Raw genomic sequence first — 17,921 nt, forward strand, 5'->3', positions numbered from 1 at the left:
GAAAAGTGGACATAATTGACTTTGATGGCACAACACAACCTCACAAAACGGTTAGATATACATTGGTATGTTAATTATACATTTTGTCTGTTATATAGAAATATTTTATTTTTCTTGCTATAAGCTCCTGAAGAAGCGTGGTCGGCGCGAAACATGTCGCGCTGAATAGAACCCCATATTCCTGGACCTCGTACCCCATTGTTGGTCGCCCACCTATAATTTACAGCCGGAGTCCGTTATTACAGGTTCCATGTCGATTGTATCTTGGGTTTGTCTACCTAACCAACTGAGGATGATGGCCCATGGGGGTTGTAGGATAATGATACAATTTTGATACTTGAAATGTACTTTATTGTAAACAATTGTTTTTGATTGTGTAATAAAATGTATACTTTAGATTAACCACTTGCCCGCCGCATATATACTGCGGCAGGCTGGCTCGGCTGCGCGAATCGACGTACGGAGTGGTGCTGGGGGGTGGGCAGCGCGCTCCCGCCCCCACTAGGTAGCGGGGATGCCGATCACTCCCCGCTAAGAGAGAAGAACGGTCAGCTGTTGTAAACACAGCCGACCGTTGTTCTCTCTGGAATGATCACAGAGTGCCTCTGATCCTTCTATATAGGAACACAGGTCTCTGTGGTCATTTCACAAGCCCCTCCCCCATACAGTTAGACAACACACCCCTAGGCTCACACTTAACCCTTTGATCACTTCTAGGTTAACCCCTTCCCTGCCAGTGTAATTATTACAGTAACCGTGCATATTTTTAGCACTGATTACTGTAGTAATGTCACTGGTTCCCCCAAAAGTGTCAAAAATGTCAGTTAGGGGTCCGATCTGTCCGCCGCAATGTTGCAGTCCCCCCCAAAAAAAAAGAAAAAAAAAATATCGCAGATCGTCGCAATTACTGGTTAAAAAGAAATAAATAATAAAAATGACAAATCTTTCCCCTAGTTTGTAGACGTGATAACTTTTGCGAAAACCAATCAAAATACGCTTATTGCAATTTTTGTTAACAAAAATTATGTAGCAGAATACAAATTGGTCTAACAGGATGAAAAATTTTGATTTTGATTTTTTTGTAAATGTTATATAGAAGAAAGTGAAAAATATTGTTTGTTTTTCAGAATTTTTTGCTCATTTTTGTTTATTGTGCAAAAAAGAAAAAATTGTACAGGTGATCAAATACCACCAATAGAAAGCTCCGTTTGTGGGGGGAAAATAGGACATTAATTGTATTTGGGTACAGCGTCACACACGACTGCGCAAGTGTCAGTTAAAGTAACGCAGTGCCGAATTGTGAAAAATAGCCTGGTCATTAATGGGCAAATCCTTTTGGTCCAGAACTGGTTAAACTAGCCTGTTTGTGAGGCAGTGTTGTGCCATCAGAGTCCAATATGTCCACTTTTCTCTATTTTTACAAACCTGTAAGGTGGAGCAGTACATAGAGCAAAAAAAAAACAAAACAGCTAATCAAAATCTTTAGAAGTCCCCTTCTTGAAGAAACTCCCCTCAAAGAGGACAAGGGGGCGCTCTTTACATCTGGAAGAAAAGAGATGTAACCCCCAAATACGGAAAGGCTTCTTCACAGTAAGAATAGACTCCCTCTAGAGCTGGTACCTTTCCAATCCAAGTGCCTGCATCATCCTGTTTTTAGCCCTGATGAAGGGAGTGCTAAACCCCTGAAACGAGATGGCTGTTTTAAAATAAGAATATTTTAAAAGTTTGTACAAGTTGGTGTGGCGTTCCCATCCTTTCAAAACTTAAAAAAAAAAAAAAAAACCTCTGGGGAGTCCAGCAAGACCCCCACAATTGCTGGTGAGCAGCCTCTAGAACCACAAATCACCTATCCTGTATAAACACATCCACATGCAAAATTGCATCTAGAGGTGGTTCTGGCCAGCTCAGTAGATTGCTTTAGGAAAGGCTTGGATTCTCTCCTAAATACACATAATATAACTGGCTATTAATATTTTTAGGTAAAGTTAATCCAGGGAATATCTGATTGCCTCTTGCGGGATGAGGATGATGCTTTATTGGGGTTTTTATTGCCTTCCTCTGGATTAACTTTGGGTATTGGATAGTGTATGTCTGAACTCAAAATTTCAAGTCCTAATGTACTAGCCAGGCCTTAAGAGTTACTTGCCACCAGTTGCCCCACCCAATCCCTACCCTGCCCCTAATTCCGCCCCTAAACACACCCTCATAAATTATCTCGTGAAATTACACTGGTAAATGTTTTATGCAGAATTAGGGCTCTTTCACACGGGCGGTCCGATCAGATCCGCCTGTCAGTTTTTTAGGCGGATCTGATCGGATGCCCCATTCAGCCCTATGGGGCAGGGGATGTCAGCGGTGACATGTCCGCTGACACCCGCTGCCATCCGCATCCGATCCTGTCCGTGAAATCCGGACGGATGGAAACCCTATTTTCCATCCATCCTGGGGATCGGATCGGATGAGAGCGGACAGGCGGTCCGCTCTCATCCGATTCCCCATAGAGAGCAGCGGGGGCTGTGACACCTCCCTCTCCGCTCTGCAAGTGGAGACGGAGCTGTCATCCGCCGGCTCAGCGGGGATCGCGGATCGATCCCCGCTGAGCAACACGGATCCGCCTACGGAGGCGGACCGTGTGAAAGAGCCCTTAAAGGGTAACTCCACTTCCGTGGGAAAAAAAATAGCAAATAAATAAATAAAAATAAAAAACAATATAGCGTATACAATTGTGACACAAGTCATATTGTAATTGAATGTTATTAAAAATGTCCTTTCCTTTTCAATCTGCAGCTGTTGTAATTTTCTGAAAATGCAATATGGCCGCCTGGAGCTGTTCTGTACACAGAATGTATACTGACCACACCCCCAGAAACATCATTTCCTGCTTGTGTGATTGGCTCACTGATTTTCCCAGAAGTCTGCACTAAGCTACAAGTCAGATTTCTGGCATCCCCTGCAAAAAAAAAAAATATAATTTTTTGGTGAGATACTCCCAATAGGAACACGTCTAAAGGGATGCAGACCCAGCAGATTTCCTCATTAGTGCTCTGCAGCGGCACAGCTGATAGATAATTTTGAAACCACTCCCATTTGACCCACTCAGCACAGAGGAACAATAATTAAAAGGTAGGCACCTTAACCAAAGGATGTTATAATCCAGGCAGGGGAAGGCGGAGGGGCACTTTTTGCTAGCCCGTCGCCCAAAAACCACCTTCACCCAGGACACAAAGGACTCCAGTACCGCCGTTAGTGCATCAATGGATGGTTGGGACCCGAAGGGCCCCGCAGCCTCTGAGAGGGGTTCAGGTAGGGAAATGTGCTCCAAAGACTCCGTGAGTCAATAGGGGGACCCCACAAAAAATAGGTGAGAAAACACCGCTAAGGGACACCCCAACCGCTCCGGCAGCGCCACCCAGTCGCCAGTAACAGAGCACCAATTTATCCTCAGCAGAGAGGGAGAGGAACCCACCAGACTCAACACCCAGCAGAAACAGGCACCTGCAGTCACCAGCAGGCCCGGATTGGCCAATCGGGAGAATTCCCGGTGGGCTGGTCGGGTTGAGGGCCAGTGACACCGGTGTTCTAAAATTTAGAACACAGCTGACAGAGAGGAGGCGGCACGGATAGAATACATCCTCGGGTCTGAGAGGAGGCGGGGCTGAGGCGGGACAAACTGCTTAGCTGGGAGGAGACGGGACGGAGGTAGAGAAAAAATGTAATCAGCAAGCTCTGCATTATTACAATTATGCTCGACCTCCGTCCCGCCTCCTCCTAGCTAAGCAGTTCGTCCCGCCTCCGCCCCGCCTCCTCTAAGACCCGAGGATGTCTTCTCTCCCTCCCACCTCCTCCCAGCTAAGCACTTCGTCCCGCCTCCTGTCTCAGCTAAGTAATCTGTCCCGCCTCCTCTGCCAGCAGTGACCTAATGACGCTGGGGGGCGCCATTTTTAAATCGAAAGAAAAAAACTGCAGTGGCCCAGCAGTGGCGCTCGCCTCTCATCACGGCCAGGTAAGACCCCTCCACAGCCTCTGACCATCTCTCCCTGTACCGTGCCCACAGCCTCTAACCATCTCTCCCTGTACCATGCCCACAGCCTCTAACCATCTCTCCCTGTACCATGCCCACAGCCTCTAACCATCTCCCCTTGTACCATGCCCACAGCCTCTAACCATCTCTCCCTGTACCATGCCCACAGCCTCTAACCATCTCTCCCTGTACCGTGCCCACAGCCTCTAACCATCTCTCCCTGTACCATGCCCACACCCTCTAACCATCTCTCCCCTTGTACCATGCCCACAGCCTCTAACCATCTCTCCCCTGTACCATGCCCACAGCCTCTAACCATCTCCCCTTGTACCGTGCCCACAGCCTCTAACCATCTCTCCCTGTACCATGCCCACAGCCTCTAACCATCTCTCCCTGTACCATGCCCACACCCTCTAACCAGCTCTCCCCTTGTACCATGCCCACAGCCTCTAACCATCTCTCCCTGTACCATGCCCACAGCCTCTAACCATCTCTCCCTGTACCATGCCCACAGCCTCTAACCATCTCCCCCCTGTACCATGCCCACAGCCTCTAACCATCTCTCCCCTGTACCATGCCCACAGCCTCTAACCATCTCCCCCCTGTACCATGCCCACAGCCTCTAACCATCTCCCCTTGTACCGTGCCCACAGCCTCTAACCATCTCCCCCTGTACCGTGCCCACAGCCTCTAACCATCTCCCCTTGTACCATGCCCAGCGCCTCTAACCATCTCCCCTTGTACCATGCCCACAGCCTCTGACCATCTCCCCTTGTACCATGCCCACAGCCTCTAACCATCTCCCCTTGTACCATGCCCACAGCCTCTAACCATCTCCCCCCTGTACCATGCCCACAGCCTCTAACCATCTCCCCCCTGTACCATGCCCACAGCCTCTGACCATCTCTCCCTGTACCATGCCCACAGCCTCTGACCATCTCTCCCTGTACCATGCCCACAGCCTCTAACCATCTCCCCCTGTACCATGCCCACAGCCTCTGACCATCTCCCCTTGTACCATGACCACAGCCTCTGACCATCTCCCCTTGTACCATGCCCACAGCCTCTAACCATCTCTCCCTGTACCATGCCCACAGCCTCTGACCATCTCTCCCTGTACCATGCCCACACCCTCTAACCATCTCTCCCCTTGTACCATGCCCACAGCCTCTAACCATCTCTCCCTGTACCATGCCCACAGCCTCTGACCATCTCTCCTTGTACCATGCCCACAGCCTCTAACCATCTCCCCTTGTACCATGCCCACAGCCTCTAACCATCTCCCCCCTGTACCATGCCCACAGCCTCTAACCATCTCCCCTTGTACCATGCCCACAGCCTCTAACCATCTCCCCCTGTACCATGCCCACAGCCTCTAACCATCTCCCCCTGTACCATGCCCACAGCCTCTAACCATCTCTCCCTGTACCATGCCCACAGCCTCTGACCATCTCTCCCTGTACCATGCCCACAGCCTCTGACCATCTCTCCCTGTACCATGCCCACAGCCTCTAACCATCTCTCCCCTTGTACCATGCCCACAGCCTCTAACCATCTCTCCCTGTACCATGCCCACAGCCTCTGACCATCTCCCCTTGTACCATGCCCACACCCTCTGACCATCTCTCCCTGTACCATGCCCACAGCCTCTGACCATCTCCCCTTGTACCATGCCCACACCCTCTGACCATCTCTCCCTGTACCATGCCCACAGCCTCCAACCATCTCCCCTTGTACCATGCCCACAGCCTCTAACCATCTCTCCCTGTACCATGCCCACAGCCTCTGACCATCTCTCCCTGTACCATGCCCACAGCCTCTGACCATCTCCCCTTGTACCATGCCCACAGCCTCTAACCATCTCCCCTTGTACCATGCCCACAGCCTCTAACCATCTCTCCCTGTACCATGTCCACAGCCTCTAACCATCTCTCCCTGTACCATGTCCACAGCCTCTAACCATCTCCCCTTGTACCATGCCCACAGCCTCTAACCATCTCTCCCTGTACCATGCCCACAGCCTCTAACCATCTCCCCTTGTACCATGCCCACAGCCTCTAACCATCTCTCCCTGTACCATGCCCACAGCCTCTGACCATCTCTCCCTGTACCATGCCCACAGCCTCTGACCATCTCCCCTTGTACCATGCCCACAGCCTCTAACCATCTCCCCTTGTACCATGCCCACAGCCTCTAACCATCTCCCCTTGTACCATGCCCACAGCCTCTAACCATCTCCCCCTGTACCATGCCCACAGCCTCTAACCATCTCCCCCTGTACCATGCCCACAGCCTCTAACCATCTCCCCCTGTACCATGCCCACAGCCTCTAACCATCTCCCCCTGTACCATGCCCACAGCCTCTAACCATCTCCCCCTGTACCATGCCCACAGCCTCTAACCATCTCCCCCTGTACCATGCCCACAGCCTCTAACCATCTCCCCCTGTACCATGCCCACAGCCTCTAGCCATCTCCCCTTGTACCATGCCCGCAGCCTCTAACCATCTCCCCTTGTACCATGCCCGCAGCCTCTAACCATCTCTCCCTGTACCATGTCCACAGCCTCTAACCATCTCCCCCTGTACCCCATACCCATGCATTATGTCCGTATATCATCCGCAAACGGATAGGATGATATGCAGACATACGGACCGGATGACACAAGTGTCATCCGTGTCCGTAAAAAAAAAAAAAAAAAAAAAAAAAAAAAGTGCCACAGCGGACAAAAAAACCGGAGCGGCCGTGTGAAAGAGGCCTCATGCCCCGTACACACGTGCAGATTATCTGCAGACTTTTGTCTGCAGACTTACCAAAACCATATAATATGAGGTCAAACCTAAACACTTTCAATTTGTATGCAATCCGGCAGGCCCTTGCACTACATAGAAAAGGTAAGTCTGCAGACAAAAGTCTGCAGATAATCTGCACGTGTGTACGGGGCATTAGGCTACTGAATTTGCACTGAATTGTAAATATATTTTGAAAAATACAATGAATTACAAGGCTGTAGAGAATAGAGAACAGTGCACCTTTGCAAACTTATATTCTGAGGTTTTAATTACATTATTTTAATATAGTCAGTCATGAACTAAAGTGGGCCGGTCTAAGTCATGAAACTCCAGGGCTGAAAATGAGTCCCACTCCGGCCCTGGTCACCAGGATAATCTGCACTCCACGTACGGCGATCAGGAAGTGAAAAGATCCAAGAGTCAGCACCAGGAAATGAGGAGGGGATCCCACCACCAAAATCACCGCCCAGAGGGCTCCACTGTCATTGCCGCCACAATTTTCAATGGTAAACCACCGCAAAATGGCCACCGGATTTAATTATAGACCGCTGTGCATTAAGCACACAGGCTACAAGAAAATAGTGGCCCCGTGGGTCCCAGGGATCCAGGAGGGATCCCTAGGCCTCAGAAAATGGCACAGGCAGGAAGGGGGGCCCTTGGAGGAGCCCCCACCAGGTACAGCCCCCCCACAGCCGATCGCCTGGATGCCGGTGACGCACCCCTGTCCCCATCGCCAGCATAGCACCCTGCCCCATCCCAGGAGGTGGACCAAACCCACCCACAGCCCCAGCATAGTGAAGGGGGGGGGGCAAGATGGCCCACAGAGACCACCAGATCGATGAGGGGGGGTGCCTAATGGGAAGGAGGGGAACCCAGGGGGTCCGACCGTCCTATTGAGGGGCCCACGTCCACCCCAAAACCCTCTAGGGGGAGAGGGGGGGACAGTTACTTACCATACCAGAAACCAGGCGGGCACCCCTCCAGACAGAACCTCCTCTCCATCGAAATGGGGGGCTGTCGGCCAGGAGGAACACTGCGACTCGGGCCAAGACCAGGTCGCATGTGACCTCGAGAGTCATTTAACTCACAGGCCAGCCCCCCGTCTGGTGGGGCTATGTCGCAGCCGACCTAGCACGGAGCTGAGGTCTGTGAATACTCGCTGGCCAGACTGGGGTGACCATTGGATCTAGATTATCCAGCCTGTCGCCCAGTCCGGCAGTTGATTGTAGGTCTCACAGGAAAAAAAACCAGGAGGAAAAAAAATCTATCTAAAAAGAAATAAATTGCCAGGACCAGAAATCCCAGCAAGGAACTAGGTCCTTACTCCTGTCCAGGCAGAAAAAAAAAAAAAACTGAGTACCTATACTGCCCCCTGCTCCAGTATAACCCAATGGTTAAGAAGACCAAGAGCTGTGTCCATCAATGAAGGAAAGGGAAAAGTAATTTTTCTCCTTCACTGGATGTGTGGAGATGGGGCTGCACTGATGGGCACTGGTAGGCTGCACTGATGGTCGTTGAGGAGATGGCACTGAAGGGCACCAATGAGGTGGCACTGATGATGAGGCACTAATATGCCACACAGATGGGCACTGATAGGTGGCACTGAAGGGCAGCGATAGGTGGCACTGATAAGCAGGCACTGACGGGCACTAAAAATCAGCACTGACTGGCATCACTGATGGGCACAGATTGGCATCACAGATGGTCACTAACTGGCATCACAGCTTGGCACTGTTGGGGCTGCACTGATAATAAGTTCCCTGATTATCTGTACAGGTCTCTCCTATGAGGAGATGCCGCTGATCGATTCTCCTCTCCGCTCACACTGTCAGTGTGAGAGGAGGAGAGCTGAATACTGGCACTTCTGGGTTTACATGTGATAAGCTGTGATTGGACACAGGCAATCATATGGGTAAAGAGTTGCGTCATCAGCTCTTTACCGTGATCGGGGTCCTGGGACACGGTGCGCGAGAGCGGGGAGACTTGGGCGACGTCATATGAGGTCGGCCCAGAACAAGAGAGGATCCCGCCTGCCGTCATTTTACTATACGGCAGGCGGTTAATGAATGTCATTTTTTTTTTTTGGGGGTCCGAGAAATGCCCTGAAAACCAAATCGAAAAAGAACTTGAAATTGTCAGGAAGTCTGAAATAGGGGGCTCTACCGCACTGAGAATATTGGCTTACACAAGGTTCATAGTGAAGAAGGGGCTCTAAACAAGAAAATAAAATTGCATTTTTGGGGCTTTATAAATAAAATGTAATAAAGTAGAAGTATAGGAAAAGTTTTTTTTTTTTTGATTGAGTAAGGGAGGGTTATAACCACTGTCAGGTTTTTTTTTTTTTTCACCATTTGTGTCCCATTGCGGAGATTTCCATTCACTTCCTGTCCCATAGCCAAACAGGAAGTGAGAGGAAATCTTGGGCAGGTCACAAGAATTGGTGTCCCAGTTGGAAGATTTCCTCTCTATTACTTTTCCTGTAACAACCCAAAATTTGGGATTTTCTTTTCTTTTTTTTTTTACTTTCACTGAGAATGGTAAACAGGACAAATAGAGAGGACGAATCTCCCAAACGGGGGGGGGGGGGGGCACAGACATTAATAAAAACATCTGTTAGGAATAAGGGTTCTAATCACCCTCCACTCTATTCATAACTAAAAGAAAAGTTTTGCCTTTAGTTATACTCTAACATGTTTAACGAATAAAAATCATATCAAAGTAAAAAGGTTGTGAAAGGGGAATTGGGAAAAATATATAACAAGTTGAAAGGGATACAAAGTTTGGTGCAACTGCTTTTTATAATAGGTTTACCTCCCTGAGGAACTTTAAGGACAGTTATCAATCCTTCCCCATAAAAACTTGGAATATTAGTCCAGAACGGATACAATTTACTAAGAAAATTCTCATATACCAGAGGTCTCCAAACTTTTGAAACAAAAAGGGCCAGTTTACTGCCCTTCAAGATTAAGGGGGTCTAGACTGTGGCCAGTGCAAGTAGAAAATGCCCTGGAATCATTGGGCGTAAACCGTGCCATATACTTAGTGGTCAGTGGGATTAAAAAATAACAATCATTGTCAGTTTGAGGAATAGTGCCCCATCTTCGGTGTCAGTAGGATGAATGGTAGCCCATCATTGGTGTCAGTGGGAGCAACAGTACCCCATCATTGGTGTCAGTGGGAGCAACAGTACCCCATCATTGGTGTCAGTGGGAGCAACAGTACCCCATCATTGGTGTCAGTGGGAGCAACAGTACCCCATCATTGGTGTGAGTGGGAGCAACGGTACCCCATCATTGGTGTCAATGGGAGGAATGGTACCCCATCATTGGTGTCAGTGGGAGGTAGCTACCCCATCATTGGTGTCAGTGGGAGGAACGGTACCCCACCATTGGTGTCAGTGGGAGGACCGGTACCCCACCATTGGTGTCAGTGGGAGGACCGGTACCCCACCATTGGTGTCAGTGGGAGGACCGGTACCCCACCATTGGTGTCAGTGGGAGGACTGGTACCCCACCATTGGTGTCAGTGGGAGGACCGGTACCCCATCATTGGTGTCAGTGGGAGGAAAGGTACAACATCATTGAATTCTAGCCAGATATTCTGCAACTAAATAAAGAGACACTTTATAGAGACGCAGCTTGGAATGTATTACATTTCAATACCAGTGAAATTATCTTTATTTTTAGATTTCTTTTATAGTACAGGAGGAATAGTACCCCGTCATTGGTGTCAGTGGGAGGAATAGTACCCCGTCATTGGTGTCAGTGGGAGGAATAGTACCCTATCATTGGTGTCAGTTGGAGGAATAGTGCCCCATCATTGGTGTCAGTGGGAGGAATAGTGCCCCATCATTGGTGTCAGTGGGAGGAATAGTGCCCCATCATTGGTGTCAGTGGGAGGAATAGTGCCCCATCATTGGTGTCAGTGGGAGGAATAGTACCCCATCATTGGTGTCAGTGGGAGGAATAGTGCCCCATCATTGGTGTCAGTGGGAGGAATAGTACCCCATCATTGGTGTCAGTGGGAGGAATAGTGCCCCATCATTGGTGTCAGTGGGAGGAATAGTGCCCCATCAAAAACCGGATTGCGGACCAAAACGAACGTCACTTCCGGTCAGGAACTTCCTGTGTGTGGAACGCACGCCGAGAGCGGCGCCGCACGAGTTCCTTGTATATGCCTAATTCCTATTCATGCTTGTGAGTACCCATCTGAATATTTTTTTGGGAATAAATTGCTCATACTTACTTCACCATGTATGGCCATTCTTTTGTTTAACGGTGGAAGCAGAAGCTGACCCAAAAAGTTTGAAGGCTACACAGGAGAAGTTCTGGTCCTTTAAAGATCCCGGGCAATGTGCAATAATCTTGAAGGTCTTAAGTTATCTGCAATCTGGTGAGTGGGGAACCTTGAGGGGCACCTTGTCACTCTGCAAGCACCTTAATTATTTGGCACCTTAATTGGATCACTTTAAGGACTTTTTTCAAGCACTGAATATTTATTTGGACTATTTCTAATCACATATTTGTATATTATGCACTATATTATTTATTGGTTATTGCATAGATATTTTTAGCACATAGCACTTTTTATATCTGATTATTCAGTGTGCACTTTATAAAATATTGAATATTGCATTTATATCACAGCACTTAACACTTTATTGGAGCTAGCGCTGCATAAATTCGTTTTCATCATATTTCCCTAAGATTTTCTTAGTGTCTGCAGCAGCTGCGCATTATTGCATTCTTGTACATTTAATTTTCACGTTGTGTAGCGCGGGTTTAATTTTTGTTTTCTACAGTACCCCATCATTGGTGTCAGTGGGAGGAATAGTGCCCCATCATTGGTGTCAGTGGGAGGAATAATGCCCCATCATTGGTGTCACTGGGAGGAATAGTGCCCCATCATTGGTGTCACTGGGAGGAATAGTGCCCCATCATTGGTGTCACTGGGAGGAATAGTACCCCATCATTGGTGTCAGTGGGAGGAATAGTACCCCATCATTGGTGTCAGTGGGAGGAATAGTACCCCATCATTGGTGTCAGTGGGAGGAATAGTACCCCATCTTTGGTGTCAGGGGGAGGAATAGTACCCCGTCATTGGTGTCAGTGGAAGGAATAGTGCCTCAAATCAGTGAAAGAACTGTTCCCCGAGAGCCGAATAAAGGCAGGCAAATGGCTACATCTGGCCCATGGGCCACAGTTTGGAGACCCCTGTCATAGACCATACAGAAGAGATATTCGAACCCACCACAGGTAAGCCATAACTTCCAGTATGTGGTTTTTAAAATGGTCTTTTAACGGTCTACATGCACTCCACCCTTGCCAAGTTTTGATTCTGCACTATGCGGTCCTCTACTGCATTTCATTGTATCCTAACTTGTAACCCGGTCTGCCTTTTGAGATGTTCTTCTCCTCGGGTGTGTTCATTGTAAATATTTAGACCCCTGAATGTCTGGAGCATTCCTATTTTCATCTGTCGTTTTTTCAAGCTATGCAAAAAAACAAAAAACAAAAAAAAACCCCAAGATTGTTCTTCGGAGCCAGTTAAAGAGTGATAAAAATGCTTTGTGCCTGGCTGTAGGTGCGCTATGTGGGGAAATAGGACTGCATCCACCAGAGGCTCCTTTGGGGGTGCACTACAAAAAAATTATATAAAATTCCATTCAACTCAGGGCAGACATCCCCGAGGACAAAAAAAAGGACTAAAATATGTAGGGTGACTGAGCTTTGTGACTACCCAAGGTTTCAAAGTCTGAGGCTTTGGTGGGACTACGTTGACCTATAAAGGCTCACATAAAAAGGTCTGCACAAAACAATTTAAAAAATAATTATGGTTACAGATTTTACAATATATTATTTTTAAAAGATCCTAAAACACAACAGAACAGAAGCGATCTCAGAGGAGGAATGGGGAACAAGCACGCCTCGTTTGTAAAGATGCCAATTCCTGTATAATGAAACAATGGATCGCTGTTTTACGCTCAGACCTAAAAAAGTGTCGCCAACAAAATAATGTAATGTAAAGATGACTGTGTTTATTTGCACTTACTCTGCTGGAGTTCCACTCTCATTTCTGGAGAACGCTTTATTCTTGAATTCTAGCCAGATATTCTGCAACTAAATAAAGAGACACTTTATAGAGACGCAGCTTGGAACGCATTACATTTCAATACCAGTGAAATTCTCTTTATTTGTATATTTCTTTTATAGAACTTTTTTAATGGGATGCTCCAGACAATGGTTTTATGGGACATACCAGAATGTTAATGTAAAAAGAGAACCAGTCATGACTGAGCTTTAGCAGGAAACTGAAAAACAAATCATGAATTATAATAAAAAGCAATATTTCTGGGTAGGCAACCTCCAATATCAATGAGTATTTTAGGGGTAGGCAACTTCCAGTATCATTGAGTAGTTCAGGGGTAGGTAACCACCAGTATCATTGAGTAGTTTAGGGGTAGACAACTGCCAGTATCAATGAATAGTTCAGGGGTAGACAACTGCCAGTATCAATAAATAGTTCAGGGGTAGACACCTGCCAGTATCAATGAATAGTTCCGGGGTAGGTAACCTCCAGGATCAATGAGTAGTTCAGGGGTAGAGACCCTCCAGGATCAACGAGTTGTTCAGGGGTAGAGACCCTCCAGGATCAATGAGTAGTTCAGGGGTAGGCAACCTCCAGTATAATTGAGTAGTTCAGGGGTAGGTAACCTCCAGTATCATTGAGTAGTTCAGGGGTAGGCAACTGCCAGTATCAATGACTGGTTCAGGGGTAGGTAACCTCCAGGATCAATGAGTAGTTCAGGGGTAGAGACCCTCCAGGATCAATGAGTAGTTCAGGGGTAGGTAACCTCCAGTATCATTGAGTAGTTAAGGGGTAGGCAACCACCTGTATCAGTGAACAGTTCAGGGGTAGGTCCCCAACAGTATGAATGAGTAGTTTAGGGGTAGAGACCCTCCAAGATCAATGAGCAGTTAAGGGGGTAGGGAACTGCCTGTATCAGTAAACAGTTCAGGAGTAGGCTACCACCAGTATCAATGAGTAGTTTAGGGGTAGGTAACCTGATCAATAGGCAACCTGATACTGATCAATGAGTGGTTCAGGAGTAGGGAATCTCCAGTATCATTGAGTAGTTCAGGGGTAGGTAACCTCCAGTATCATTGAGTAGTTTAGGGGTAGACAACTGCCAGTATCAATGAATAGTTCAGGGGTAGACAACTGCCAGTATCAATTAATAGTTCAGGGGTAGGTAACCTCCAGGATCAATGAGTAGTTCAAGGGTAGAGACCCTCCAGGATCAATGAGTAGTTCAGGGGTAGAGACCCTCCAGGATCAATGAGTAGTTCAGGGGTAGGCAACCTCCAGTATCATTAAGTAGTTCAGGGGTAGGTAACCTCCAGTATCATTGAGTAGTTCAGGGGTAGGCAACTGCCAGTATCAATGAATGGTTCAGGGGTAGGTAACCTCCAGGATCAATGAGTAGTTCAGGGGTAGAGACCCTCCAGGATCAATGAGTAGTTCAGGGGTAGAGATCCTCCAGGATCAATGAGTAGTTCAGGGGTAGGCAACCTCCAGTATAATTGAGTAGTTCAGGGGTAGGTAACCTCCAGTATCATTGAGTAGTTCAGGGGTAGGCAACTGCCAGTATCAATGACTGGTTCAGGGGTAGGTAACCTCCAGGATCAATGAGTAGTTCAGGGGTAGAGACCCTCCAGGATCAATGAGTAGTTCAGGGGTAGGTAACCTCCAGTATCATTGAGTAGTTAAGGGGTAGGCAACCACCTGTATCAGTGAACAGTTCAGGGGTAGGTCCCCAACAGTATGAATGAGTAGTTTAGGGGTAGAGACCCTCCAAGATCAATGAGCAGTTAAGGGGGTAGGGAACTGCCTGTATCAGTAAACAGTTCAGGAGTAGGCTACCACCAGTATCAATGAGTAGTTTAGGGGTAGGTAACCTGATCAATAGGCAACCTGATACTGATCAATGAGTGGTTCAGGAGTAGGGAATCTCCAGTATCATTGAGTAGTTCAGGGGTAGGTAACCTCCAGTATCATTGAGTAGTTTAGGGGTAGACAACTGCCAGTATCAATGAATAGTTCAGGGGTAGACAACTGCCAGTATCAATTAATAGTTCAGGGGTAGGTAACCTCCAGGATCAATGAGTAGTTCAAGGGTAGGCAACCTCCAGTATCATTAAGTAGTTCAGGGGTAGGTAACCTCCAGTATCATTGAGTAGTTCAGGGGTAGGCAACTGCCAGTATCAATGAATGGTTCAGGGGTAGGTAACCTCCAGGATCAATGAGTAGTTCAGGGGTAGAGACCCTCCAGGATCAATGAGTAGTTCAGGGGTAGAGATCCTCCAGGATCAATGAGTAGTTCAGGGGTAGGCAACCTCCAGTATCGATGGGTAGTTCAGGGGTAGGTAACCTCCAGTATCATTGAGTAGTTAGGGGTAGGCAACCGCCTGCATCAGTGAACAGTTCAGCGGTAGGTCCCCAACAGTATGAATGAGTAGTTTAGGGGTAGAGACCCTCCAAGATCAATGAGCAGTTCAGGGGGTAGGGAACTGCCTGTATCAGTAAACAGTTCAGGAGTAGGCTACCACCACCAGTATCAATGAGTAGTTTAGGGGTAGGTAACCTGATCAATAGACAACCTGATACTGATAAATGAGTGGTTAAGGAGCAGGGAATCTCCAGTATCAATGAGTAGTTTAGGGGTAGGTAACCTGATCAATAGACAACCTGATACTGATAAATGAGTGGTTAAGGAGCAGGGAATCTCCAGTATCAATGAGTAGTTCAGGGGTAGAGACTGTCCAGGATTAATGAGCAGTTCAGGTGTAGGGAACCTTGAGTATCAATGAGTAGTTTAGGGGTAGGGAACCTCCAGTATCAATGAGAAGTTCAGGGGTAGGGAACCTCGAGTATCGATGGGTAGTTTAGGGGTAGGGAACTTCCAGTATCAATGAGAAGTTCAGGGGTAGAGACCGTCCAGTATCAATGAGAAGTTCAGGGGTAGGGAACCTCCACTATCAATGAAAAGTTCAGGGGTAGGGAACCTCCACTATCAATGAGAAGTTCAGGAGTAAGGAACCTCCACTATCAATGAGACGTTCAGAGGTAGGCAACCTTAATACTCCAGTCCCATGAGGCACTGCAAGACTGAGAGCAACAGACATGACTCCCAGAGGCAGAGGCATGATGGGATTTCTAGTTTCATCAAAGATGCAGTGCCAAAGTTGCCTACCTCTGTATTACAGCCTTCTAGGTAAAAGCCCTTCAACTGCCGACTTCCTCTATTAGTGAGATCATGTGTAAGAAGATTCCACCTAAAACCATTGACTGGTGTTCTATTTAAAATCATCATGAAAGTCTAGTCAGAAAAAAAACAATACATTGTTAAATAACGTGACATTCTCCAAACTTTACCACAATTTACCCTTCTAAGTATTATGTCATACTCCAGGAAAAGTATGCTTTATGAGGGTAGAGTACAGTTCTTTTTACCATGTACAACAGCCTTCACCAGCCTCTCTCAACCTTTTTAACATGGAGAAGCCCTTAAAATAAAACGTTCAGGTCTCTGGAATCCCTTACTAATAAATGGTTATATATACTGATACTAGTCTATTAGGCAGTGGTCAGTGGGAAGAATGTTCCTTACATTGGTGGTCAGTGGAAAGAATGCTTCTTATATTTGGTGGTCAGTGTGAAGAATGCTCCTTACATTGGTGGTCAGTGGGAAGAAAGCTCTTTACATTGGTTGTCAGTGGGCAAAATGTCCCTTACATTGGCGATCAGTAGGAAGAATGCCCCTTACATTGGTGGTCAGTGGGAAGAATGTCCCTTACATTGCTGGTCAGTGGGAAGAAAGTCCCTTACATTGCTGGTAAGTGGGAAGAAAGCTCTTTACATTGGTTGTCAGTGGGCAAAATGTCCCTTACATTGGCGATCAGTAGGAAGAATGCCCCTTACATTGGTGGTCAGTGGGAAGAATGTCCCTTACATTGCTGGTCAGTGGGAAGAAAGTCCCTTACATTGCTGGTCAGTGGGAAGAAATCACTTTACTTTGGTGGTCAGTGAGAAGAAAGTCCCTTACATTATTGTTCAGTGGGAAGGATTCCTTCTTACACTGGTGGTCAGTGGGAAGAATGTCCCTTACATTGGTGGTCAGTGGGAAGAATGCTCCATACATTGGTGGTCAGTGGGAAGAATGCTCCATACATTGGTGGTCAGTGGGAAGAATGTTTCTTACAGTGGTGGTCAGTGAGAAGAAAGAATGCCCCTTACATTGGTGGTCGTGGGAAGAATGTTCCTTACATTGGTGGTCGTGGGAAGAATGTTTCTTACATTGGTGGTTATTGAGAAGAATGCCTCTTACATTGGTGGTCAGTGGGCAGAGTGTATAAAAAATGGATTTTTGTAAGAACTTACCGTAAAATCCTTTTCTCTTAAGCTCATTGACAGACGTAGTCTTCTTGATTCTCAAGAGCTGGGTTATGTTGTCTCCGCAGGAGTAGGACTAGGCAGAATGACAAAACGTTCTGGCTCCACCCTAGGGGGCAGTCCCTGAGGGTATATCCTCCCTCTCTCTGCTACAGGGAATCAGTTCTGTTTAAAGCAGTACAGAGAAATTAACCCAACCCAACTCAATGATAGAGGGGCGGGTACTACGTCTGTCAATGAGCTTAAGAGAAAAGGATTTTACGGTAAGTTCTTACAAAAATCCATTTTTCTCTATCGCTCATTGACAGACGTAGTCTTCTTGATTCTCAAGAGCTGGGACATCCAGAAGCAGTGCCACAAATGAGGGGTGGGATTGACAAAATCAAATCCAATCTAGTAGGCCCAACCGGTGCCAAACTAGAAGTTTTAAAGGCTCATTATAAACAAAGAATGAGACTAAAAGAAAAAATTTTCCAACGGAAAAAAACCCTCGAGGTAGACCACTGGTCTCCTCAAATTGCGGCCTGCAAAACCTTGCGGCCAAATGAGGCATCAGACGATGCCATTACATCAACTTTATAATGTTTAGAGAAGGTATGCACCGACGACCAGGTAGCCGCCTTGCACACCTGGACCACTGACGCCTGATGGCGAAAG

General features: G+C 47.3%; 1 protein-coding gene across 1 annotated transcript in view; it reads right to left on the minus strand.

Annotated features, from left to right (window-relative positions):
- The window catches only part of HPS1 (HPS1 biogenesis of lysosomal organelles complex 3 subunit 1), an 86,694-nt gene that overhangs the window by 21,830 nt on the left and 46,943 nt on the right, over positions 1-17,921 (minus strand). The window contains exon 12 of the mRNA XM_082268367.1: positions 12,864-12,931. Coding sequence (XP_082124493.1) covers positions 12,864-12,931 — 68 coding nt within the window. The remainder of the gene's footprint in view (positions 1-12,863; positions 12,932-17,921) is intronic.

Source organism: Pelophylax lessonae (genome assembly GCF_965119305.1).
Source record: "Pelophylax lessonae genome assembly, chromosome: 9".
NCBI lineage: Eukaryota > Metazoa > Chordata > Amphibia > Anura > Ranidae > Pelophylax > Pelophylax lessonae.